At 39.3% G+C, this 27,995-nt stretch overlaps 1 protein-coding gene across 1 annotated transcript; it reads right to left on the bottom strand.

Moving 5' to 3' along the window:
* Window positions 2-27,806, bottom strand: NAA15 (N(alpha)-acetyltransferase 15, NatA auxiliary subunit). The gene is made up of 21 exons (XM_021395485.1): window positions 27,687-27,806; window positions 27,325-27,357; window positions 22,621-22,705; window positions 21,593-21,697; window positions 20,748-20,905; window positions 18,357-18,491; window positions 18,038-18,191; window positions 16,508-16,627; window positions 15,801-15,896; window positions 15,557-15,663; window positions 15,067-15,139; window positions 13,687-13,856; window positions 12,871-13,023; window positions 10,588-10,716; window positions 8,853-9,066; window positions 7,506-7,699; window positions 5,374-5,482; window positions 4,687-4,785; window positions 3,844-3,987; window positions 2,836-2,933; window positions 2-1,475 (listed from the first exon to the last, which is right to left on the bottom strand). Exons 1-21 carry the CDS (start codon window positions 27,804-27,806, stop codon window positions 1,275-1,277), a joined length of 2,697 nt encoding a protein of 898 aa, XP_021251160.1. The 3' UTR covers window positions 2-1,274.

The following is a 27,995-nucleotide window of genomic DNA, read 5'->3' as shown; positions in this document are numbered from 1 at the left end:
GTTTAAATATTCACACAACTGTTTTTCAAAACATTTTATTGCATCATATTTGGTACCTTATGTTTGACAAAGGAAATTACATCTGTAACTGCAGGAATAAGAAGCTGGTCTGTTATTGAAAAAAAATCTTGGGCCCCTTAAAAGTTACAAAGTCTCGGGCTTGCCTGAAACAACTGAGCAAGAAATATATTCTTAGAAATGTAGGGCTTCAAGTATTACAAACCTGTGACACTGTGGAAAAGTTCCAGAGGTATCTAAACTGCAGCACTTTTTTTTTTTTCTGCATAACGTGAACAAGGCCTGCTGAGGTTTTAAACTATTAGTCTCTTGATCAGTCAGAACGGGAGTCAGGAGTTCTCCTCTTTGCAACTTCAAGCCATAGTACGTTCTCATTTTGGTTTCACTCTATGTGACAAACGCATGCTATCTTTCCTAATTAGTTGGTGCCACATCACAGTGCATAATTTTATTCGGTTCTTGCATTACAGTTTTAAAAAAATTTGGCCGACCTATTCAGACAGGTTCATCTGAACACCAGCAACGTTATTTGTCCTCCCCACCCCGCCTCCCAACTTTAATTCAGAGATATCGTTTCAACTGGTTCCTTCAGTTAAAAACTGTGGTGCAAGAACACCAAACTGATCGTGTACAGTGAATTTCAGAGACGCAACAAGCTTATTGAACACACTATGTTTCTTAATTCTGCTCGGTATCCGTATGTCCCAGCATCTGCAACGTAACGCGTACGTTGCAGGTTTCTCTGTATATTCTGATTTCACATTGCATACTTCCTATGGACTGAATCATCCCCGTATCAAAATCAGTCAGATGCTAAAGCCCCAACAACTCTTTGTGCTCAGTGAAAGAATCCAGTGCTAAAACAGCATTTTTGCTGTCTGAGATAACAGTAATCTCACAAGACAAATTTTAAGTAATATTTCTGCCACACACCTGCTCTGAAGGCTCCGCGCCTCCAGATTTTATATAAATTAGTTTAAAAACGTGGGTAGGTAGGTAAGGACAAGGGTTTTTTTTTTTCTTCAATTTCAGCAGCTTTTAATTTTTAAGAAACCAAACAACCTATATCCAGTAATATGTTAGATATTTTATATATATACTTTGTCAGCAGGATAAAAAAAAAAAGTAAAACTATTTGAAGGCAACAGTTTTTTTCCCTTCCATTCTCTGCGTAAGTTAGAACAATTCAGCAGGTGCGTGACAAAAATATTATACACCAGATATGGTCCAATGTCATTTTTTTCCAATACAGTTGTTCATATTTCATTGGCCAGTTCTTCGGGTTCTGCAGAACTATCTCCGTTAACTGTGATCTTCATATCCTCTTCATAACCAGGGGGCATGAAAGCCAAAGCATAAGGGAAAAGCTTATGACAATTTGCTCTGTACGTTTCAGATGCTTCTTTACAGTCTCCGAGGCTACCGTCACATAAAGCTTCTAATACCTCCATACAAGTCTAATTAAAGAGAAAAATAAAGAAGTGTTACGGACTCTGCAACGTTCATCTGAGTGCCCGCAAGCAAAATGCAAATCCCAACCACTGTTTTCAGGCTTCTACCAGAACCTAGTGACTTCTTTCTAGCTAGGGGCAGCACGACGTAGGAGCAGAGCTTCATTTGAAACTCTGTGCTTTAAAGGGACTTAAACAGCAGCCGGGAATCTCAACTGACAATAAAAATACTCATTTCTCACCCATAACTTCTTTTCCTAAATCAACTGTTTCTCGCTGCTTGGCAACCAGGTTTATTTGGAAGTAAACGCGTTTGGATCGAGTCCCCCCCAGATCTTAATATGCTGAGCATTTAAGTAATAAATAACACTAATTCCATTTTTATCTTCACAAGCTACAATGAGTCCAGAATATACACCACATTTTCCTACAATTTACTTCGGAGAATGCTGCTTCAGAGAGAAACTGTAAGAACCGCAGAACGCAGTTAGAACATACAAAACATATTACCCGAGCAGACCTCACTCTAGGTGATCCCATTTCTGAGAGCGGACATTTTTTCCCCCCCCACACTGAAGGGTACGTGGCTTACTCCACATGTCTGCAGCCACTGAATTGAACCAATCTGGGCTTTTTACTTCCTTCGTATTCATCTGCGCTTTTGTATCCATTTCATGATTTAGAAGAGGAAAAGGGGGTTTCCTGTTTGGGGTTTTTTTTTCACCTTGATTTTCAAACATGAGAAACTGAGCTTCCACAGAGCTCATCGGCATTTAGCATCCTTCCACCTCACGCAGCTATTCTTTGCCCTCTCCTCTGCTATTTACTAGTATTTGTTGTACGTTTGTTTTTATGTATTTGTTTATGCTTTTATTTGTTGTCCGTTGAGGGCAACCACTTTGAACCCTGTGCTATGGTGTTCCAAAGTTCTCCTCAACAACCTCTCTGCTCCCCTGCATTAGCACTGTGCCACACGAGAATATACAGGAGGTCAGATATATCCCATTTAATGCCTGCAACGTGCCCTGACACAGTTGGTCCCTACTAAAAATAAAATGTAACTTCTTGGCTTATGAGAATGCCTTTCAAGAAATGTCTAAACTCCTTCAGATTCTCATTTGAAGGGCACTTCCACTGGGGAAATAACATGGCTTCTGGTGCCGCCTGGCTATTTACTACATTACATGTGCAAAAAGGACAAATTTTCAGTTCCGATGATCCTGACGGCCCTTTCCTCTCACACGACAACCCAACCTCCCTAACATAAAAAGCACAGTAATCATTTCAGCTTCCTCTTACCTCTGTAGCTTGCATAAAGCTTTTGCAGATATAAAAGAAGGAACAGTTTAAAATTTATATTTGTTACCTGAAGATTTCTGTTAATGAGGGATTCATCCAGGGTCATTGCCAGCTCCACCGCTCTTTTCTGACTGGAAGGATCTAAATAGTACATCATTTTGGCAGCTGCAGGAAGAAAAACAAGCTTCGTCACTCAAGGGAAGACCAAAAATTTATTATAAGCCAACATAAATGAGAGATAGTGTGACTAATAGGCACTATTAACGTAGATCTACAGCAGCAGTACAAAACGGAACCATTTGGAGCATTACTGTGCGACACGCGAGCAGGTAGGAGGGTAGCTGTTATCAAATACTAGACAAAGTATTCAAACAACTAGGTCGCTTCTATCCTGCAGGACAGGAGCATTTGGCAGCGTACCGTATGGGCACCCAAGGTAACAGACCAGATCTGCTGCAACAGACCACGGTTCCCTCTAGCAGCAGCACTCCCATTTCCTTCACACAGAAACCAGGGCGCAGAATAGATGAGTGCGCTGACACCTTGTTATAATGCGATGGCAGGACGCGACCAAGACACAACCAAAACACAACTCTGAGTCCCAGAGCACAGGTGTGCTTGGGACCTGGATGTCAGAGAAGATACAAGGAATGAACTCACTGTTCACTGTGGCCAGGTTTACACCGACTGAGCCACAACAGTAACGCTGACCCCTTAGGTGCCTTACAACCTGCTTTCCATGCGGTACTGTAATACCCACTATAATACTTGACTGCTACTGATGGATGGCCTTTACTAACAGCCGGGAAGCCAGCACCATGTCAGCTCTTTGTGTTAGGCATACCAGTAGCTCTGGGTGTTAAACTATCTTGTCGGGTACTCAGCACACTGCTCTGGACCATCAGTCTCTTCCACAAGACATATTAGAAAACTCTTCAACTCTGAACCAGGAGAGGAATAGCATTCCATGTGGAACGAGCCATTTTCACAGCACCGCTGCAGATACCAAGAGGCCACTGCGAGATCAGCAAAGAAAATACAGAAGCTGGGAAGGAAAAGGAGAAAGGCAGAATACCTGATAACCTATGTGGTAGCGAGTCATAGTTCTTTTTAAGGAAAGCTTCATTGAAGTTCTTTGGATTAGTTGCTCCAAAAAGCCGATTCATTTCTTGGTTTAACACTGTTCTAACTGCATCAGGCAGGTCCTTACTTTCAGATACTATGGAAGCAGAAAAAAAAAGTTAACCAGAGGTAATCACAGAAAAATCTTCTTTGTTTTTATTTTTGACATATTCACATTATTAGTATGATAGACGAGGACAAATCTCAAAGGAACACGCATAACATGCGGTAAGTAACTGGGACCGGTTGGAAAAAGCTCAGCTGCACAGTACTTTGATGCTAAAAAGAAACCTAAAGCCATTTACTCAAATACATCCTCTATCTTGCTGATTAAAGCCTATTAGGCTCAAAGACTGAGATAAGAAAAGCCTGTTCTTACATATTTCTCATCTTTAGCCATCAAGACAAAGAGAGATGTCTGGGTAAGGGACAAAAGCCTTCCAGCCTACTGGCAAAAGAGGTGATTCTAAACCTTCTCCTTGCACACCAACACGGGCTGTGCGCAGAGAAGTCACACTCCTCATTTGGCAGTTTCCATTTTCTTCACTCACTCTTTCAGGGGCACGCCATATTGCTCACAGTTGTAAAAATACTAATACTTGCTCAAACAGTAACTGAATCTGGCCACTGTTATCATGAACATACCTCATTTTATATATAGTCAGTTGCTTAAAAAGCTTTCTAATGTTCTTAAATATTTTGAATTAATTATGCTAACAGTTTGTAAACTAAGAACCAATGACTGTATGTAGGTTAGGCATCATCTGGAAGCATGTATAGATCAACAGATACTTACCACTGCTGAAGAGATGAATCATACACTCGTGAAGCCAAGGATGACTGGAATCAATAGCAAAAGCTCTCTTCACAGACTGAAGCATAAGAAGGAACTTCTCTGGAAAAAGAAGAATTGGCACACGGTCAAAAAACCATAGCTGAAACTCGATGCCTTATGTTGCAGGAATACTTAACATTTCGAGTCAGAATGATCAGAACAAATTAAAGGTGAGTGTTCTACAAGAGCTGCTTTTTTTCCAGTACACATTTATTTAGCCAGTGAATTAAACCTGTTGAACTAGAAAATAAATTTGAACTTACGTAGTTCTTAAAGCATCGCATTTAACTGATACCAACAGAATTCCAAAACTGAGCGCTTCGAAAGACTCATTAGCAAGTGCGCATCACACCTGCACAGTGTGTAGTTCCGCAGACTTGCGATGCAAACAAGCAATGAGGGCAAGTGCAAGCTGGGAGAATTAGTTCTATAGTCTGATGGCTTATACAAGCAGCAAAGAAACCAGATAATCAGCAAGCGTTCCAACCTCTCATTCCTCACACAATGCTCATGGCTACGCTGTTCGCCCACTGCAATGTCACGTCTCTACCAAGTCTGACTCCTCAGCAGATCAACACGTGATTCTTCGAGTCATAGGTTAGAATCTGAACAAACAAATGGCTTTATTTCACCAGTACTCTTACCTACCTTTTCGAAAATAGATCTCAAAGGCAAAGAGATGTGTCTCTATTTTGTTCTTCACTAAATTCTTCAGGGGGGTTAAAAATTTAATGGCTTCTTCCAAAGGTGCTTCAACCTACAGATTCCAGGAAGGACATACAATTAAGTCAATAACTAACTCTCTCACAAGCCAAGCTGCATCAGGGGGTTACCCTCAAACCGTAATGCATGCAATACTCAGCACCTGTTATAAATCTTGATTATTTTAATCCACGTCTAAACACAGACTGTCAACTCTGATTGCTTCACAATGCTTACAAATCGTATTTTCCTATTAAGATGCATCTTTGCCTTCTGTCATATATTAGCAGTAACAACAACTGTGGCTGAACCTGCACTGTGATGTACAGAAAGCCACACATGCAGGCCTAAAATGTCGATAAATAACTGTTTTGTGTTTGTTCATGACAGAGTCTGTTCAAGTCAGCTGCAGGCAGGTTCAGGTAGCTGCCGAGTTGTGGCAGCATTCCCAGCCAAGACACTAATGAAGAGTTTGAAGCAACTAGATACTGACAATGGAACAGTGGGTCTTAGCTAGTGCAACCCACTTAGCGGATGGCTTAACGCAAATGAATTCAGTAGCTGGACTCTTTACAAACAGAACTCTTGCATTAAAAGCTTGAGGATCATTAGAACAAGAAACAAACTTCTCTTGTCCTACCTATTTAAACTGTCTTAAACACAAGTGACTACTGCCTAAGAATCAGATAAAAAACTGTTATCTGTCTGTCACCCTTTAGTAATGTTGAAGCAATACGCTTCAGTAAACTGTGCAAGGAAGCGCTGAAGACAATGACAGACACCTCACAGAGTTCTTGCTCATCGCAAACTATCGGTTCTCATTAAAATATTGTGTGGTTTATACGTGCTGTTGGGAGCTCACGTAAGTAAGTCACGCCTCCAGGCTTAAAAACTGTTTAGAATACACAAGTTACATTTCAAAGCTACATGTTTAATGCCCAAGCTACGTATCATCCACCAAGGAAGTCTGGTTTCAGCTGTTTCAGGCAAACAGTTTGCAAGTGACCGACTACGTCAGAAATGGTCTTTCAGCCCTGAGAACCAACTGCATTTGGAGCTCTCTAAACCATGATTCTGATTTTAACACTGGAATATAATTGGGGAAGATCTGTCAAAGGAGCGCATTATACAGCTGCAACTATTCCCTGTAATCCTGAGGACAGCCTGGATTTTCACAGGATATCCAGTGACGTCCTCTACTCCAGAGCATGCCACTGAAAGCACTTCAATCTTAACAAGCGTCACAATTAGAGCACTTCTTCTGGCCATAGTGGGAATATAGTGGGAATAGCGAAGTTTTTAAGTCGCTTGCTTCCCAAATACAAATTTCACTTTGCCTGCTTTCCAGAATAGCCCACAAAAGCCAATAATATTCATTCCACCCACAATGTGAAAATAACGGATACTGAATCCATCAATACTTGGATGTGACACTACCGTGACTAGAACGTAATTTTTGCCTTCTCTTTTCCTAGTATCTTCCCCTACCTTTTTTCCAGAAGTTTTCCCACTCATTCCAGGTACATTATCACAACAATCTTCCAAGTCACCTTCCCTTTATACCCCTCTACAGGCCTTCATCCCCAGATTTCACAATCCGCCTCACTCTAGTTGATCGTTTTTTTCTAGACACCTTCTTTAAACTTCTTTTCCTCCCACATTCAAAACAAACATGACTAAATGCCATCAAAGCCTTCTGTGTCACAAATTAATACGGGCCACCGGGAGTGCAAGTCATCACATTACCTACAGACCTCCATCTGTTCAGCTATAAATAGGGTATAGTCAGTACACTGATGGAATCTACACACGAAGATAATTTCCCCTGAAACAAGAGTCTGCAACTTCAATTGCTGCCTTTGAAAACTAGGCACGAAAGCAGTGATTCTATTAAATTTTTGACAGTATGCCCAACAAACAATTCCTAGAAAACAATATTGGATTTTTCTTTAAACGCTACCTGTGAAAAGCAGCCAGGCATCAAATAACCCGGTTATCTGAACAGCTTTCAAATTGTCTGCAAGCTCACAGTAACTTCTCCACAACTTTCTACTGCTTAATACAACATTAGTAAGCACCTTGGCCAATTTCTCAGGAATAAGTTCTTCTTTCGGGCCTCCAATTTCTTCATCATCATCGTCTTTCTTCTTTTTCTGATTCCTCTGTTGCTTCTCTTTCTCAGCGTTCTTCTTCTCTTCCTCCAGCTGTGCTTTCTTCTGTGCTCTTCTCTGCTTATTTCGTAGCTTCTTTAGCTCCTTATCAGACATATTTGCTGTATGTATACAAAGGGCAAAAACAGACAACACTGACGTGTAATATTAACCCGCATCAACTGCCAGACACCATTGGCTTTTCAACCATATCTACTGACTAGTGATGCTGCCATTACGTTTGTAAAAGTTTGTTTACCAGAAAGATTATTTATAGTCTACACCACTATTTCATTATTAATTCATTTGTGAAATCAAGGCAATACAAATCTGAACAATTAGAGCAAGCTGAAGGCAAGACAAAGTAATTACTGAATGACTTCACCGTCAGGAGTAAAAGCGCACACCAAGACACACCAATTTCTTCCTTAGGCATTTCACAACAGAAAGGTTACATTTAAGGTACTAGTCTAACAAAAATAAGGTGAAATAGTCATACTTTGATGTAGATAGCTCCAGTTTTGCTTTTAATGTCCTACAAGTATCTTATGTTTGACTCATACTCAGATCCTCCCGTCCCTCCAATCAAAGCATGGAGAATTCATTTAAAACGCATCAGTAAGCGGCCATAAGACATTCCGCTACGCTTCTACTCATTTTAATATGAACCAAAATCCACATAAATGAACAGAAAGGGGCAATCTTCAAACTTGACAAGTTCTTCTCCCAGTATTCAAAAGCCTCGTTCGTACCATTTGAAACGCCCCAAACCATAACCACTTTAGTTGCTCTCTCCAATTAGAAGATGGGCCAAAACAAGAAAATTTAAGACTTCCTTTTTTTTTTTAAACTAACAGCAAGAGATGACTAAATTTAACTTGCTAGTTACTTCTTTGCATATTGATTTTTATCTTTTCTCAAAGAATCCCTAAAAGTACACCTTCTCCCATCTGTTATGCATGAACAACCACGAGAATTCTATGTTTCGTCAGCTGTTTCATAACAGAAATGTTTTCGCTTAAGAATTACAATTGTCACTACAACAATAAAACCAAAACAACACAGTTTTTTCATACTTAGATAAAGACTCATATTGGTTTAGCTTTCAGAAGAATATTTACTTTTACTTCCAGGCCAACTTACCATTTGAGTTAAACCCTTATACTGGGTTACAATAAAAAACTTACAGTTGACAACTGCAAGAACGTTGGACCTTCATAGAAAATTCACTAAGTAGTGAAACTGCGAATTTAATTAATCTTGAGGGTCGAATACCTGTATCAGCCTCGTGTTCTTTATTTTCATCTGTTAAGGGATTATCATGAAGTTTCAAATATATCTCTATGGCAATCCGTGCTGCTTTGAAGTAGAATGGATGCTGCCGAAGTACGTCTTCTAGTTTTAACAAGTCCACATATGACCTAAGAGTAATCTTCCTCATGCAGTAAGTGTGGAAGTCAAACTGGTCATCTGTGATTTCTACAAAATGCTAACACAACATAAAATCATTTAGCAAGCATTAATCAGACACTAAACTTGACTTTATCCATTTCCCTCCCCTCCAAAAAGAATAATTTAGTAGAAGACCGCCTTTGACGCTAACTTTTTGAAGCATGAGTTAACAAATCAAACAAAAAAAGTAACGGTAAAAAGAAAAAAGACATCCTAGGCCAGAATCAAATCACTCAACCCACAACATCTCAGCTCTAACTACCTCTGACAATTTGCAGTTGAAGAGAAAAATGACCTGCCTCTATCGTTAACAAATGACGCTTTTTCCACTACGAACTCATTTAATTTTTTCACTTTATACTCTGACTTCCATCAAGTACTGCGGCAATGAATTCCACATCACACGGCACGGGAAAGTACTTTCTTCTGTTCCACTTCCTCATTGCCACCTGATGCTTTTGTTTGAGAATAGAAAATCATTCCCCTCTTCAACTTCTCAACATACTGACAATCTCGTACAGTTGCTACTTGTCAAATTGAGAATAAAATACTAAGTGTGACAAGCTAATTGCGCTCGCATGTAGAAGCCATTCCACAGCTCATGTTCTACTGGCTCACTTTTAACAAGACTAACATATGAAAATCAAATGTAAACAGTACTATGGATTTACGCAATGGAAGGGAAAGTACTACTCTGGCCACTCAATTCCCAACACTGTTAGTCCTTTCAGCTGCTGCTCTACACCAGCACAGTTTTTGGAACACTGTTCCGCAATTTGTTTCCCAAGCAGCAAGAATTCACACCAGACCTCGCACCAATTACAGATGGGCAATGCGTTCTTCCAGTCCCTCCCTCCCCAGCTAGACAAATTTCTTTAAAAGGTTCGTGCCAACAGAACATGGTCTTGGCCACTGTTTGGGAATCATGTTTCTGATTTTTCTTGGGAATTGCTACAAATAAGTTCCACCAGCAGAGAAGTGTCAGCATTGAGTATCTCCATTTGCAAAGATGTGTAGCTACCTCCTTCCTAAGTACTTTACAGGCTCAACCGTCCTATCACGTTAACAGACTCTTATCCGCTTAAAAAACTAATCAAACATTATACAGTTGAGGGTTGTGAGTTTTTTTTTTGCTGTTGTTTTCTTTTGGGAATCTGCACATGCCAAACTTTTTTTGTTTGCTTACTGTAGAACTGCATTTGACGTGCGGGTTAAGAAGTTTCTATATTTCTAATAGCTTCCCTTTTTATCTGTAGCTTATTCTTAGTATTTATTTTTAAATGAGAAAACGCTAGAATAAAATTAGTAAGCCTGTTTTTGACAGTTTTCTGTTCTTTCCCAGATCTTTAAAATACTTCATATACTCTAATACACTGTTTGCAAGCTCATTTTTAGGCGAAAATATCCTCTTTTTTATCAGCTCCCCAGTACCTAACAAGAAACAAAAACCACCCCAAGAGTTACACGAAGCATACACTCCTGCTCGCAAAGGAAACATATTAGCAACGTAAATTTCAGCTAGTATTTTCCAGCCTAGCCAGTCTGACTAGATACATACTCTCTCGATTTCATGGCATTTCTTAAGTGCTTCTCCAAATTTATTCATTGCTTTGTAAGCCTGCGCGCATTCTGTCTGAAACCACATGCACTGCATTTCATTCAAGTTCTCTACTGCCGAGGTTCCTTCCTAAAAGCAAAAACAGCATTGTTAAAAAACACATCTCAATCAGTTCAATCAGTTAAAAGCGCAAGCGGAAAGGCCAAAGTAACGCTTAATCTCAAAACTGGGGTCCTCAAAATATCCAAGATGCCATAGTACAAGTTATTCCTTAATTTGGCCCTTTTGTGCACTTGTACTTTGATATAAGCTTTGCTGCACCACCTTCATTTATACAGTCCCACGTCTCCACGCGATTATCTGTTCCCTTCACCTACAACACCGCTTTAAGCAATCTGCAAGATGGACTTGTTTTGTCCATCAATCAGGTCGCCAAAGCGAAGAAAATTGTTCCTCTACATTTTGATTTTCGGAAGACTCAGAAACACGCAGTGAATAACCACGCAGTGACCACTTAACTGTGATACTTCCACACCTTACGGATACGAAAGGCATTCATTGTTTTCAATATGGTATGCAAGTACATCACATTGCAACATGAAGAGACACAACTGAAAAGTTTTATCACATGCCATGACTCTTCACACGGGCCGCATCTTTTCCTTCCCCTAACTAAAACGGCTAATCTGCATCTTCCAGAGACTTTTCTGACTGAGGTAACTGCAAGTAACTGATAATAGCAATGAGTGTATCTTATGGGATCTAGCTCTGAAAAGTAGTGGTAAAGCAAAGGAATACTAGTAGCTTAGATGATTTACAATTCAGAAAGGCTCACAATAGTCTCTCTCATCTGGTATTTGTACACACTTGTATAGGTCTGCAGAACTGACGAGCTCGACACCAGCCTCGGCCATTCACAAAGTTTACTCGGCTCATGCAAAAAAATAACAAGCAATGCAAGAAGCAGCCGAGAACCAAGGCTGGCAACGTGACAGATAATATTCAAAAGTAAGAGTAAGGCGAATGCTCCAAATGAAAAAAAAAAGGCAGTCTTCAGATGATTCTGATTCGGGCAACGAGAAATCAGAAAAACCACCCAAGTTCCACTTTCAGTATTTTCCACTTAGGTCTTTTAAAATTGCTTTTTAAGAAGCTCGTACTTGGAGCAGTAGAAACAGGATCAAAAGACAAAAAAGACCAAAAGGGCCAACATATCGTCAAATGATGTTTTCAAGTTTCCTTCCGGGCAACTATGCTTGCTTTTTTCGACGTCATCTTGAAGCTGCTTAAGGCATTGAAAGAAGTCAGAAGGACTGGATTCTGAGTCATTGTGCATCAGCTGTTTCACATAAACACGCAAACCTACTGAGCTCATGCACTTTTTTCTCTAAACCTCATCCGGTGTTTGCCTGCATTTCAAACCCATCATTTCAAAAAAATTCCTTTATGCTTTCCCTCCTCATTACCCCCTGTCCGATCCACCTTACCGCAGGTTTTCGTAGTCTTCAACAAAGAGAAAAACAGGACAAAAGATCGATGATAGTGCTGGTATTAAGAACAACTATTGTTTGAAAAATACATCATGCTATTTTGAGTTTCATTTATAAAATATCAATAGCAAGAGAAATAAATAAAAAAAGTAACTAACTTACGAGACATCAAACCTCTCAGAATAGTTTACTGCACGGACAAAAGCTGATGCACGAAATTAAGTAATCCATACAGTGCAAGCTTTTCCAAACAACTGACAGAGTAAGCAGATGCAAGCAAAAAGACCATGTGCAGCTTCCCTTTATGACTACTAAACGTGGCTTTGGGGATGAACATTTGTCTGCAAAAGGAAGACATCTTAGGAAGCCCCTCATCCTATAGCCACACAATTTCTTCACAAGAATTTATTTATAGGGATGTCTGACTGTTGTTAACTTACTACTCTTAGAACCTTGATGTAGGCTACTTTACAATTTCTCTCAAAGATTCTATAGAACCAGTATTAAACCCTACGAATTCTCATCCTGAAAGGGCATCCTGTCTTTTCCCTACCTGGCAAAGAAAAAAAAACAAACAAATCCAGGCTTTAACATTGTGTTTTCCCTTAACACTAAAGAATCATGCTTCGCAATTCAAACCATGACGCTGACTACAATTGGTACAGTAACAAACCACAGTTCACCTGAAACGGAACTTAAGGATTGTAATAGCCTTAAGTGGAAAGTTAACACAAAACTCCATAAGGGATTAGGCCCATGTTACTCCAAAGAGGTATAGTTAAACGCAACCAACCCTTGTAAATTTAGAGCACATTTCTTCTGCTTCTTTAATAAAGTTTGCTTTCAACATGTATTTTGCACATTTGGAGTTGATAAATCTGTCTGCTGTGTCCAAAGCCTGAGCCTCATCCATCCACCTTGCAGCTTCTTTAATATTTCCAGCGTGCTTGAAGAAAAAAAAAATGCAAATCAGACTGAGTCAGTACACGACATGTACGTTTTATCCACTCACTGTTTTAACGTAACTAATTAATTTTTTAGACATCTCTTTATACATGGCTTTCCTCAGGAAAGCAACAGATCTTTCAAGAACAAAAAGCTAAGTAACTACTTTCCATTGTTTTGGAGTTACAAAGGTCTTTTGGCACAGGAAGTTCACCTTAAACCACTTTGCTTAATCCCGTTCTCCTAGAATACCACATTGTAGCTGAGGAATTATTTTTCAACAGTTACGAAAATAACGGCGTGTACGTGCTATTAGGTGGAGAACATTTAAAATACCAACACAATTTTGCAATGTGATTTTTAATTCAAAAACGAATCGTAAATCGACAACCTATATTTGCAGTACACTTGTCCTTTACTGACTTTAAAAACTCTTCACAGAGGCTTATTCATACACAACGAAAAACCCAACCAGTCCATCAATAACTTACTTTAAGAACTCACTACAACTCATTCTAACATTTTCCACGGATTCTTTGTGTCTTGCTTAAGCCCAACTTAGCACTTTGATGTTCCCTCAATAAAAATGAAGTGTAAACACGTGTGAAAATTTTCATCATGCCAAAAGAACAACCGCTGATCACCAAATGTGAGCCGAGCTTACCTTATAGATTTTTGCCTTCACGAGGAAGAGCTCTATCAAAGTGGGAGTACTTTCTATAGCAGCATTTATGTATTCTAGAGCCAGTGATGGCTGCCCAATTTTATCATAATGTTGAGCCAAATAATACTGGACCCAAAGTAAAGTGGTTGGAGGTTCTTCTTTACCGTCATCTACAGTAAGAAAAAATGAGTGAGATTTTTGGGTTCAGTTTCTTCAAATAACGTGCCAGAAGAAAAATTCTACATACTTAGACGCTGAAGTTAACTCTGACTCTATATCAGGTTGCCACACCAGACCTGGGAGCGCTTCCAAACTCCTGGGTCCAGGTAAGCTCAGTAACTTCCAAGTCTGTTTAGACAAGGGATTCTGGCACTGCTACAAGATATCATATAACTTAACAAGCAACTGTATGCACTCATTCACTCTAAGGTGGATGAATACCGTTTATCTGAATGAAATCGAGTATCAAAGCAAGTATTCAATTGAAAGTACAGTAAGTTATTTCCTCAAATGGAGAAGCAAGTGCATTTCAAACGCATGGACCAATTTAAAAAGCTACTGAGTAGTCTCCATTACTGTAGCCTAAGCATTAAATTCAATGGAAAAATTTAACTACCCACTTAATAAGGAAGCAATATATTATTTCCGCAAAGCAGGGAACAACCGGTTGTAACTTCAGTAAAGATTTCTTTAATATTCTTAATTTATGTTGTCATTTATGTTATCTTAACTATCATACCATTATAACCTACCTAGTAAAACTTCAAGACCATCTCTTGTTGATATTTTACAGAGGAAACTTTTCCTGCGTGTTTCCTATTCAACGTGGTTAAGACAGTGACTAAAGAAACACAAAGCTATCAGAGAGAACACTATGAAGGCTGGATTCTGTAAATGTAGAACCATGCCACGCAACAAAAGAGGTCCAGGTCATAACCTGGAAAAGGATTTTAACTCTCAAAGAACAAGTAAGCAAACAAATGAGCAACACAAAACAAACCACCTCACCACAAACTCCAAGCAAGAAAAAACCCTGCAGATTGTGCTACCAAATTAGTATCGATTCCTTTTTGACATTGCTATTATTAAACATAATATTAGCTTTCAAATTTCAGTTTCCTGGAGAATGAACTATTCAAGCCTTGAAAACACAATGCTTGAACTCAAAACTGCAGGAGAAATGGTAACCAGATATGTGAGTACAGACTTAAAATTGGACAGCTGAAATACATTTTAAGTACAGTTGTGGTTCAGTTCTTCTTTGGTTAAGAAAGAAAAACCACCTCCATTTTCTCACTCTCCACTGATTCTCTGCCTCTGAATGGTCACAACGCTTATACCAGGCACTACTTTTTTCAAGCATAACAGTTTAACACTCACCATTTGGGTTAAATAACCGGCAGCTTCTTAGGGAGGTTTCATAACCTACCACCAGCTCTTCAATGATTGCCACCTACACACGCAAGACAAGACAAAAACAATATGTGGGCAAGATGCTATTTCAGTTCAGTTTGAGCTGCTTGGTGTTTCCCAATCTAGTTATTCCTGGGTAGAAAATTCTGCAACAACCTCAACTGTCATATGTATGGGAATGTACCCAGTCTCAGTTAAAAAACCAACCAACCAAACAAAAAAAAACAAAACAAGCCTCCCTCAGTTAAAATGTATGCAGTTTGTAAGTCTTAGTTTTCTACATTTACCAAATGGGCACAAGACTACATATGCTCGTACTTTATTTCTCAAGATATACTAGGCCATAATACACAACAGTGCTGACAAGGCTGAAGAAAAAAAAGAAGTTTCTTTTGTCTGTTTAGTGCAGAACAGCTATTAGGGATATCATGGAACAAGTCAGGAAAAAGAACCCTACCTTCTCCTTGTCTTTATATAACGATCGTAAGGTATTGAAGACAGGTGGGCAACCTTTGCTGAAATTCATTCTTAGGAACTTGTCCAGACATTCCTTAAACTTTTCACCTTGAGAGGAAAAAGACCTGTTGATTTTGTTTTACCACGCATTACTTCTCAATTGTGTGAAAGCGCTGTTCAAACATTAGCATCTAAGAAAGAAATGCTAGTGTAGATTATTAGCTGCTCAGCAAAAATGCATTTACCTGACAAAAAATTTAACGGCAACCTTCTCGGAACTAGTCCCCTTGGGTATTTAGTCCAGGCCTCTTCGTAAATCTTTAGCCTCTCCATCATATTAGCTGGAACAGAACGGAACAGTTTACTCATTTTTATTGTCAGGATGGGAAAGGGCGGAAGGAAGAGAAGGGAAACGATTACATCTGGTTAAAAACAATCAGCAACTAATGAGTATATACTTCCGTATGAACATCCATTTTCATTTACAGCACTATGTGATTTCAGGTATTAGTACCCCTTAATCCCCCCCTTCAACAGCAATAATAATTCTCTGTTCCTCATCTTAAAAAAAGAGATCTTGTCTTACTGTTGTTATCGTGCCTTTTTCCAAAACCTGTATTACCTACAACACGAGATTAAGATAACAGTATAAGAAAAATTACACATTACAACTGCCCCATAAGAAGTAGTTCTTCTCTTTGAAGAACGCACACTGAGATGACTGCCTTGCGTTGCTGTTGTTGTTAATTTGGTTTTAAGCAGGATATGGTAACAACAATTCAATAAATCCTTCCAGCCTTCCCTGAAGAAAAAGTTATGGCAATACATACACGCTGACACAAATGCAAAACGCAAATGTCTTTTAAATAACGCGATGTTAGTTTTTGATATATATGTATCAATACCAAATGTGCAGAAACAGTTGCCTTATTACAATATATCAAACTGTTACCTGGTTTAAGTGCCTTTTCTAGGCCCTTGTAGTAGGCCCAGTTTTCAGGATTTCTTTCTTGCAATCCTTTGTAGACATCAACCGCTTCTTCAAGTCTGCCAAGTTGAAGCAGGAGTTCTCCTGTGTGAAACACATGGAATTTTAACGACTGTAACAGTGTAGCACCAATAACTCAGCAGGAGGAGAACAGATAATCCTCAAATCCACATAGATTCTAACTTCTTAGGAAAAAAAGGTAACAGTGGTGTCACAAATTGGCTGACACAAACTTTAACTTTGGAAATAGGCGCAGATAAAATAAGATTCCATGATTCGGCCACCATTAACTCTTGAAACTTACTTGAACATTTAATCTTAAAAGCAAGATGTGTGTGTTTTTTCTCACTGGTTATTTTAAGCAGAGTTTTTACTACAGAAGGGAATGAGAAGCAGTGCATGGTATTTCGCATGTACAGCATCTTGAAAACCAAACTGTAACTGCAGAGCTGCAGATAAAAAATGTCTCTTCAGTCTGGTATTTAATAAAACTTTGGTGTTTTAAATCAAGACGCTGATCTGAGTAATGAATTCTCAAGCCTATGCAAGCAAGTCTTCTTTCAGTGATCATTTATTACATGATACAGTGATTGAAAGTCAAGTCCAGATCATAATATATATAGCATCTTCCCCGACGCTGGAGTTGGAACATAATTCAATTTCCCATTTCTCAGTGCAGATGTGTGTTTTACAATGCTTTGCTATTTGCAAACAGGAGGCTCTAGAAGACTATACACGAGGGGTGAAACAGTCATTCTACACTAAGGTCCTCGTCCTGCTGCATGAGAAAAACACAGAAGTCAGATTCCAGTGTGGGCTATGAACAAACAGCACCTCTGGCAAGTTGGAATTTTTACTTCAACAGTGAGAGGAGGACTGCACAGCATCGAGCAGAAGAGAAATAAGGCATGCTCCAAGTGCACCTGTCACTAGAGCTGAAAGAATCCACTTCTGTGTTTCACTACTGGCATTTCGGACTGTTAGCATACAGTATTACATTGTTCGGTTGTTACACGCTATAAGATTATATCGGATTGTTCATCTGGAGAGTATTTCCACACACTGCAAGAGTGACTGAGGACAATCAAAGGCCTTCTACTCGGCCTAAGATTATTCTGTCCTTTCAGCACATGTCCTGTCTGTCAGGACCAGTATTAAATCCTACAGTGGCATGGATCCGGCTACGCTACGCAAACAGAATTTGTGCTCATCAATTCAGAATTATCCGTCTGAAACACTCATCAGCTCCAGAATTTCAGAACAGCATGTCTGCGCTCTGCTGATGATTTATCTACTTGGGAGAGACGCATGACAGGCTCAACACAGCTGCAAGACACACTGTCCTTTACCACAACTCACTTTTAAAAATTAATATAAAAATCAAACTAAGAATTTGTTTTGACATTTAAATTCCAAAAGATGAAAAAAGCTGACAACACAGGCATTCTCCATCACATAACCATGCATTCAAATGCATCTTCAAATAGTAATTACCTTTAGTTTCTTCAACAGCCAGTTTATCACAGATCTGTTTTTCATAGGTACAAAGATGCTCCAACGCTTCTTTATGTAGTCCTGCCTCACGGAGGACCTGATTTTGATACAGCAGCAGCTCACTGTACTCGTAGTCCACTTTATCAGGTGATGTCTACACAGGAAAGACGCATGAGAAAGCTCAGCCTTCCATAATTCATTTGGGATTTCACTCATTTGACTAAAAAAACAGCATCAAGTTTTCACATCGTGACGGGAAACAGCGTTTCCTGTTCGGTTAAGAAGCAGTTCACACAGGAATTCCATGACTTCCTCTTACCTGCTGAGTCTTCCTAAATTCCTCTAAAATTTTTGCTGCCATTTCGTAGTCTTCCAACAGATGGTAAGCAATAGCATAGCCAATCCAGGATGCTCGCTGTGCAGGTCGGAGCTGAAGCAACTGATATCTTGTTTCCTGCAAAAGAGTAGCTATTGATTTTCTTGACTTTATTCTGATGCTTTGTAGAATTTCTTAAGCAATACTGTTTTCAGTGTTCTGACACCTAACAAATGGCAATAAAAATTTATTTTCCATATGTAAGCTATTTTGGAACCTATGGAAACAAAATTCAACGCATCACAACTGTCTTGATTGAATTAAAAAAAACAACCACATGTTTTTATGCCATTTCCAATTGACTTGTGAATCAGGCTAACTTTTTAAGGTTATTACATATACACTTTCCCTATCCTACTGCTTGCGAACAAAACCTAATTAAGGTTGCTTTAGCTTGAGCTGCAGAAGCATTTACCGTATACCGATGTTTCAAATTCACCACAGAAGTAGATCTCTAAAATAATTACAAATGTCGTTAGGCAAAATAGGTCAATGCAAGTGCATCCCTATTCTTTGGTCTGAAGATGATTACAGCTGGAAGATACAATGGATTTGCTTGGAATCGTGCTGTATTAATCTGAGGGAAAAGTTATGACCTGTTTTGTTACAGACCCCTGGAAGGCATTTTAAAGTTATTTCAAATTAAGGAAAGAAGTTACTACCAACTAAGAAGCATGAACAGTCAAAAACACAGATTAACAAAGGACTAAAAACAGTAGTGTACGGCAGTTCGATTAGATCCATCAAAATATTATGAAAATCAGAGAGGGTAGGAGTTGAAGCTAAGAAAAAAAACAGTTAAAAAATCAACAAAACAAACAAAAAAAACCAAACCAATAGCCCCAAGCCAGCTAAATCCCCAAACAATAACAATAAATAAATAAATGCCCTCTGCTCCTCATTTCAGGTCGTCAGAGAAAATTCACACTCTCCATAAACTTGTATATGACCATTAAAGAATTACTGTCTTCTCAGCGTGTTAACATTTAATCTTTAATGCATTCTATAAACATGTTACTTGCGTGCTTAATTTCTACGTATTTGTATTCATGTGTATTCAGAGGCCTTCTCAACGAGATAGCATCTGCAAGTGGATTTTGAGACCTAAGTGAAGTTCTGGCTATCTTGTTCCAGAGAGAGAGGAGTTAAATTTGTAATTTTTATTCAATTACTAATATGCAAACAAAAACCCAACAAACAAACTACCCACACCAGTAATGAAGAAGTGACCAAACCCAGGAATAAGTTCACTAGGGACCTATGTTTTCCGGTGATTCCACAGTGTTCCAAGAACAACATTTGTTCTCAGCATTGTTACCCTAATTTAGAAAAGAAATTATCTATGAGATCGACTAATGTGTTTTAACAATCGTAACTTCAAAGGTAGAAGTAAAACTTGAAAAGATGGAAACCTGATAATCTTTAAAAGATTATCTTAAGTCTCTCGGGTAAAAATCTGAAATTCCACAGACTATTTTGCAGAGAAAAGGGATACCATATCACGTGTCTTCAAAAGCTTAGAAACAGACAAGCTTCCAGACAGAGAAATATACGTTAGGATGACTCAATGCTTTATTCAATTATAATTATAACAACATTAAAAATAATAATTGGGCACTGTGATAATAGGCCAAAAAAAGTGCTTTTACATCTAAGTTGCCAAATTTTGTTCAGCCTTCATACAAAATAAAGAGGAAAAAAACAAGGCAGTTATCTAAACATTGAATATTAGATCAATATAGAAGAGGAATACTCTAGAGTTCTGGTTCAGAATCTTGCAAGCTAACGGGAAACGTGAAGGAAACACTTGGACCCAGAGGAAGCTGTCTGCTATTGCCCAGGTTAGTTGGGAAGCAGAATATGACGTTTCACACAGCATATACTGCCTGCTTTGTACTGGCACCATTGCTCAGAGAAAACTAGTGGCCACTGATTTAGAGGAGGAGAGATAAGTAGTAAAAAGCCATTAAAAAAAAAAAAAATCAGAGCTCCTTTCCTTGAATATCAATATTCTTCAGGACATGCAGGAATCCTTCAAATAATACAACAAAAAGACTGAGGATTATCTACAGCTGGATTGCGCAGCATTGGAGAAAGCTTAGCACACAACTCTGCCGTGAGATTAAAAAAAGAATAATTTAATAAGTGATTAAATCCGAATACTTTAGAGAAATTGCTCGATAATATAACTTATTTTCACAAAATACTGAGTAAATACTTTTAACGCTGGATTTCACAACGTAACTGTGTTTTATTTAAAGTGTCAGGAAGTAATTTGCAGCCTTTATGGCAATTCCCTAGAAGCTGATAATACACGTAAGTACACGTACTTACCCTGTAACCTTCAAGATCCCTCATTTGAATCTGTAGCAGAGAAAGATCTCTCAAGATTTGAAGATTGTCTTTGTCCCATTTCAGTGCATTTCTATAGCATTTGATAGCTTCATCATACTTCTTGTCTGACCTCTGAAGAAGGCCATAGACATGCCAACCTGGAAAATTCTGTTAAGGATTCTACTGAACTTGAGCAGGTAGAAAACAGATCTAACACGGCAGTGATAGAACAGTCGGCAAAAAGCTCCAAAGCCATTTTATAAACAATGTCACTATGGTTTTCCTCCGCTGTACAAAGCAGACTGAAAATATAAAACCATTCACCACTTACATGGATAGAGCGCCTGTAGCACGTTGTAAACTCTACTTTTCACGTACCAGGGGAAGAAAGTATAGTAGGATCTCTGAGAAAGATCATCAAGTGTACTTCAATACGTGTCTGAGTAAGGGCTTGATTAGACAACTGCAGCCACGTGTTCTCTGCTAAGCGTACGACAAGTTCTTATCAGTGTAATAGCAACTAGTAATGTTTTTGAAGCAAGCCACGTGCTTAAATGCCCAGTTCAGCCCCCCCTAAATTTAGAGTCACAGTCTAGCAATACAAACAAATATATACAATGCAAGCTAGAATAACTTTTGGTTTAACTCTGCCTGCGAGGATAGCTGCAAATCAACCACCCACTGGACAGTTTAAACTAAGCATTCTTATATATTGGACAGCATTTCAAATTCTGAAATTCCAGCTGGAAGCGTAACTACACTGGCTCTTGTTGCAATTCCACGAATCGAGCAGTTAAGGAAAAGGCTTTCCCACTCATAAACGAAAGCTCTTTCCAAAAGGATACAGACATGACTCTTCAAGTCATTCCTTAGGCCTCTGCGCACCAGCTCATAAGCTTCCTCTTTCTTCCCTAGACAGTTTAATGTTAATCCTTTCATTGCCAAGGTTTCTAAAATCACACGAAGATCGAAGAAGTATCAGTAATTTAGTTCTATAAGTTTTTCAACTTAACATAACGCCTCTATAGCATCAATGTAATTTCAGACTCCATTATCAGCATCAAGATACTGCTTTTTTTCCACAGGGAAAATTAAACTGGCAGATTATTAAGCGTATAATAGACAACAGTAAGTTACATTCTCTCCGAAGACAAGGAACTTTTTATTTTCAAGACATTAAAAACTTCCTGCTCTACAAACATTTTGGGAAGCTCTTTAAATAATACAATGCTAATTTAAACCACTCAAGCATCTATTCACAACACCAGCAGACTTCTACACACCTACCCATGCCAACCTAACTCACAAAGAAAATTTTTAGATAGAAGAAAGTTAGTCTCAACTCAGCAGTACAAATATGGTAAGGGACAAACAATTTTTCCTTCTCTTCTAAAGAGACTACTCCTTCAGAAGAAATAACAAGAGCACAGAGCTGATAGATATCGTACTGTTCAGCACTATTCAATCTCTTCCTATTGCCTTGCACTTCTTCCTACTCATCAGCAAATAGTAAGTTCCCCTGAAAAGTGATTTCAACATTACATACTCGTATTACGAAGCTCGCATCATGTTAATGACTATTAAGAGTTTCAGCACAAAGAATGGCAAGCTATGACTACTGGTAAGATCAGTCTTTACAACTACAAACCTTACCAGCAATGACTGCTCAAAACAGTGCTGATTTTTGGACGATTTTCTTTTACAGCTTGAAGAAAATCTGCTAAAGGGCAAATCATTACAATAAGGTACTGCCTACATTTTTAAAGCTTACGGAATACAGCTTATTGTTGACTATAATATACTTAAGTGAATAACTGCCAGTTTAGTTTTCTGCAAGGAAAAAAAAGTGAGCAAATGCCATTTGAAAACTTACCTCCATGTTCTGCAAACTTTGGGTTAGAAAGGATCTGCTTGCAAAACTTCAGCCCATTTCTATACTGCTTATGTTCATAACACCGCTGTTGAAGAAGAACACAGCATGGTTATTCCAAGCATTCAGAGTGAAAGCGTATTCCCCTGAAATGAACCATCAGTGAAGCTAGGACCTTTTGAAAACATACTAATATTTTATTAAGCCCTTCTCACCTTCCTGAAATTAAAAATTTTCCCGTCCCCAGATAAAGTAATTTGTTTCAGTGAGAACAGAAATTTAAACATTTATCTGAAGATATCTTTTAATACAGCATTTTCTCAGATAAGAGACACCTGCGGTATCTTATCTAAGAGAGACCCAACTTTCCTTTATATAAGAGCAAACCTTATTTAATAACATATCTTAAGAAGCATTCAACTCATTGCAGCTCAATCATCTTTCACAGAAAGACTGTGAGCATCTCCAACAACCACACAGGCTGTGAAAACAAGTAATTAAGTCGTGGTTTAAGCCATCTCTGAAAGCAATGTCTTATAGCAATCTGAATACTACGCAGATCTGATATTCATCCAAGCTCTCAAAACCAATGCACACTAACGTTATCTTGCCACATTGAAAATTCGGATGCAATTTTGCAGTAAAGTGTTACAATTACAAATTATGCAATTTTGCAGTAAAGTGTTGCAATTCTGTATACCTGACAACTCAGACCTTGAATCTGGTGGCACGTTTCAAGTTCACAAGCGCCAGTCACACATTTCTTTACAAGGCTAGAAGTGCTCAACACAGAAGATCTGCCGATAAGCAGCAGTCACTCGGTCACTCAGATCGTACGATTTGAAGCCTACCTTACAGATAGTGCATCACAATGAGGACGCATATACTAAAGAAGTACAGAATAGTGTTTGGTTACTCTTCCGTTTACAGGTTAAGTATCATAGAACAAGTGAAGACCCATGAATGACCAGGAGAGTTGCAACAGTTCTCTGCACAGCAATACATGAGTCCTGTGGTACCAGTGCCCGGAATTGCCTTACGGCTACAGCAAATATGCATGTAACTGATTTATAAAACTTACAATAAATTATTTTGGCAGTAAGTTTTCAGATCAACAAGAAGCCACAAAATGAGAGCTACAATAGGAAATTCCGAGTCAGCGAAGTGTTACAGTTATACCACCATCTTCTGAACAAAAAACAAGCATCCAAAAGATTTCTAAAAGAGAATTTTCTTCAGACCAAGAACAATTCTGATGCTTCCCACAACACTTCCTTACACTTGTCCCCACTCTGAAATTTGACAACCCTCGTCCCATCCTGTTTTAAATTCCCTAGGAGGGAAGGAGCAGTAAATGAGTGAGAAACTCACACACCGGTGTTGCGACACATATCGCCCTAGCAGCATCTCCTGACTGATGCCGCCCAAGGCCTGAGCTGAACAACCCGCTGGCTGTCTGCGAGGGCCACAGAGGCTATTGGCCTTCCTGCAACTCCCCAGAGCTGCCATGCTCAATTTCATTATTCCCACACAGAACTATATTTTACTTCTGATCTGAAAAATATTTCACAGTGTTTAGGGAGCAAGTAGGTAACAATCTCAGCATACAAAACTGCTGTGAAGCATGCTATTAAATGTGCTATTACTTTGGGCTGCCAAGAAAGGAGTCATTACTAATCCTTAGTGGTTCTACTGGCACAGATACTTGTCCACAGTGAAGCCGAGAAAACCCCAAAATTAATGAATGGGTGTTGGTTCTATGTTGATGATTAAGGTGGTTAAGAGATCTGAGCTCGGCTTGCAAACAGAGGTTCTCCAAAGAAATCCACATAAACTAAGATTACGCACTATGCACAGGCAGAATGTTATCCAAACAAATACAATAAAAGCCGTTTTTGTATCTTCCAAATCTTCCCTTCGGCAAGCCATGTTGTTTCCTGAGGGTTCTTCCTAAGAATTTGCACTCCGTAAGCCTGACCATAACATATGCCAAACTCCTACTATGCTCAGAGTTACGGCAGGGAGGTGCAAGTTGGGCATTAGGAAAAGGCTCTTCACCAAAGGGTGGTTGGCCCCTGGAATAGGTTCCCCAGGGCAGCTGTCATAGCATCAAGCTGCAGGAGTTCAGAAAGCACATGAACAATGCTTTCAGACATAGGGTTTGATTACTGGGCGGTCCTCTGAGGAGCCTAGAGTTGAACTCAAAGACTCTTGTGGGTCCCGTTCAACCCAGGGTGTTCTCCGATTTTATGATACTATACAAAGTGAAGGACAGCTCCAATCTGAAAAAAAACAGCTGAGGAATTCAGCATGGCAGAAGCACCAACTAACTTCTGAACAGCTCCAGAGTAGAAACTCAGGTATCATCTGACTTGGGCATTACCAATCAGTTGCCTCCGTCCTTCTAAACAGAGATGCCAAAGATGAAATGGATTCAAGACCTCTACAGAAATCCATTCATTACAGGTATATGTTTCTGCTGTTCTCAAAAATCTGTTGTTTTAGCTGTTGCAAGTGAAGCTGTTGCATTTTTTAAAGTGAGTTTAGAACACAACACAGCTACTTTCTTTCACAAAAACTCTTAAGTGTTTGCATCCCTAACGTATGTATCAACAGTCATTTTACCTACAGAAAATGCCGAGAAATAAGTGCCCATTTAAGTACGTTACTATTTCTACACATGAGCAGCAAAGGCTTGGAGAGTTCACCTAGTATGTTAAAAGAATTTCCTGTATCCTTTCTACTAACCTTGTATTTTTCCCTTTTTTCTTGTGTTTTCCCTTTAGTTCTCATTTTTCCATGGTTAGACTTCACGTGTTTGTTGTGTAACAAAAAACTTCTCAAACTATTTGGCAAAGACATTCATTATTTCACCAACTGAAGTTCTTCCCCAGAAGAGAACATCACGACGACTACTAGAAAATCCTTCCATCTTTTGAAATTTGGGGATATTGGAAGAACAAAATCACATCAATCCTTAGATTGTTTCGTATACCACATGCTTCTGTAAACAGCATCCTGATTTAAATTATAAACAAAAGCTAAAGAACAAGCATACGCCTCATTTTTTCTATTTTATTTTACAGAACACTTCACCGGAACATGACAAGCAGATGCATTCCCATTACTAAGAGAAAAGACCTAGAGCTAACGTTGTTTACTTGCACAATTAACAAGGCCCGAACTGTACTGCGCTACACTCTAAAACCGAATCTCTATTTTACTGAAAACACGACTGGACTGTGAAATGATAAACACTCATCTCCAGTTTTGTTAAAGCCAACAACTTGCTTGTGTGACTCATTTCATGATGCAAAAAGTGGCACATGGCACGAACAAACTTTTGAAACCATTTTCAGTCTCTTCCTTCTGTCAGTTCACAGCCTGTGCCAGTTTTTAAACAGAAACCAGAGGAGGAAGAAGCACTGCTATGAACACCGACACAATCACTTCAAGTCATTTATGAAAATGCTATGAATTCCTTGGGTTTCCTTTGACTGTAATGCCAATGCCCCAGCTTGAGTGTAAGAGTAAAGAAACATGGGTTGCTTGAGCGCTGTCCCAGCTCCTGTGGTCACTGGGAAGTCTTTCAGAAGAGGGTCTTAGTGGCTCTTGTTTACCATTTCTGGAGGCAGGAGTGTAAAACAAAGCAAGAACCAACCATCTACAGAAGTTCCTCTAACAGCATTCCTGCCACCTTTCCTCATATCACTCCAAGCCGGCTAAGCAGATGCATCAATAAGAATACATTACACCATCTGCCCCCTAAGTTTTAAGTGAGATAGACCAGAGAGACTTCAGGTAAAACAAAGTTCACAAAATAAAACTTTTTAAAAGTTACATAAATGTTATGGGGATGCTTAAAAAAAAAACAAAACGGCATATCCACCTCAGCGTCTCTGATTTAAGCTGCTTTGGCACCACAAGGGCTGCTGCTTAATGCCCCTTCTTCTCTTCCAAGTACAGATGGAAAGACCAACAATCAACTTCAAAGGTGTTTTTTGGTTTGGCTTTTTTTTTTTTTTTAATGAAAAGGCTTTACAAAATGGCTGTATTGCTTTCAATGTACCGAAGAGCCATACAGCTGAAATATCAGGCTGAATACAGAAGCCAAGGCTCTTGCTTCCCACGCTGGTTAGAAGGGTCACAACAGGACGATGGTCAGAGCACTCAGAATATACCACTGTAAGGCGACTCTCCCTATGTCTAAAGGCAGAAAAAGGTTAGCAGGGCAAACCACCTCGCAAAGGAAGACTAAGTGTTAGATAAGAGGAAATCTGCACAGCCATCTTGGGAAAAAAAATCCACCACAAAAAAACTTGACTGATTATTATTTACACCTTTTAGTTGCGACCTGCTTTGAAAAAACTGGGCTAGTTGCTTTGATCAACCACCTCTCGCGGCTGACAGCACAATAGGATCAAGCCTTTTTTCTTCCATTTCAAACCACCCATCATAAAAGCTGCCGCCTAGGCACCCTCCCATTCGCTCCCACTTAAGTGGGTGGGGAAGCAGTAAAACCTGCCACAAAGTGGTGCAGGCACAGGAACTCCAGAACATGTCTCCACCCATGTCACAGGCGGTGATGAGGGGTGCTCCAGGGCTGTGTGATTTGCTTTAAGTACAGCTGTTCAGATGCCAGCTACGTGCATGAAATCTTATCTCTAAGCAGTTTCATTTCATGCAGTCCAACCACTAGCCTTTCACCTTGAAGTTTAAGGAGAGTCGGACTAAATAAAGCTGCAAATGAGAGAGACAGAAATCATGAACGCAGCATGTGCCACCACGGCATACGATTACTGAACCTTACTGAAATCTTATTGACACAAATCTTATTGAATCCGTGGCTTGAAGGAACAGGAGCAGAAACATGAAAGAAAAATCTTTAAGAAAAGTATCCAAAAAAGGGAAAGGAAGAAAAAGAAGAATTACACACAGAAAGAGGGCTATGAGCTAGATGCCTAGGCCGGGGAGTGAAAAACAGACAACCTGCCGGGAGTCAAGTAGTTTCTGTAAGAGGAAAGAATCAGTAAAAGAAAAATAATAAGCAGAAACACAAAATCACAGACATGGCAATAGGGATATCTCAAGCACTCTTCGGACAGAACCACTGCTGGAAGCAGAAAGTCTTCTTCTGGATTGCCACTTTCCTCCGACAGGAACAGCTTGCGGCGGTTATGCTCGGGCATTGGACACACACTGTGGGACAGCTATTCTACAAAACAACATTCTCACAGTTCCAAGGACTGCTAGAAGAGCATCACTGCCTCCTCCGACATCCTGCACATGCATGCTTCTGCAGCCAGCGGTCCCAGCGTGCTTCTGATGCTTGCCAGAGAAGTGCCCTGCTACAGCTTGTGACAACATGCTAGGAAAAG

Source organism: Numida meleagris, chromosome 4, assembly GCF_002078875.1.
Source record: "Numida meleagris isolate 19003 breed g44 Domestic line chromosome 4, NumMel1.0, whole genome shotgun sequence".
NCBI lineage: Eukaryota > Metazoa > Chordata > Aves > Galliformes > Numididae > Numida > Numida meleagris.
The sequence above is the reverse complement of the archived record's forward strand: the minus strand, read 5'-3'. Positions and strand labels throughout refer to the sequence as shown.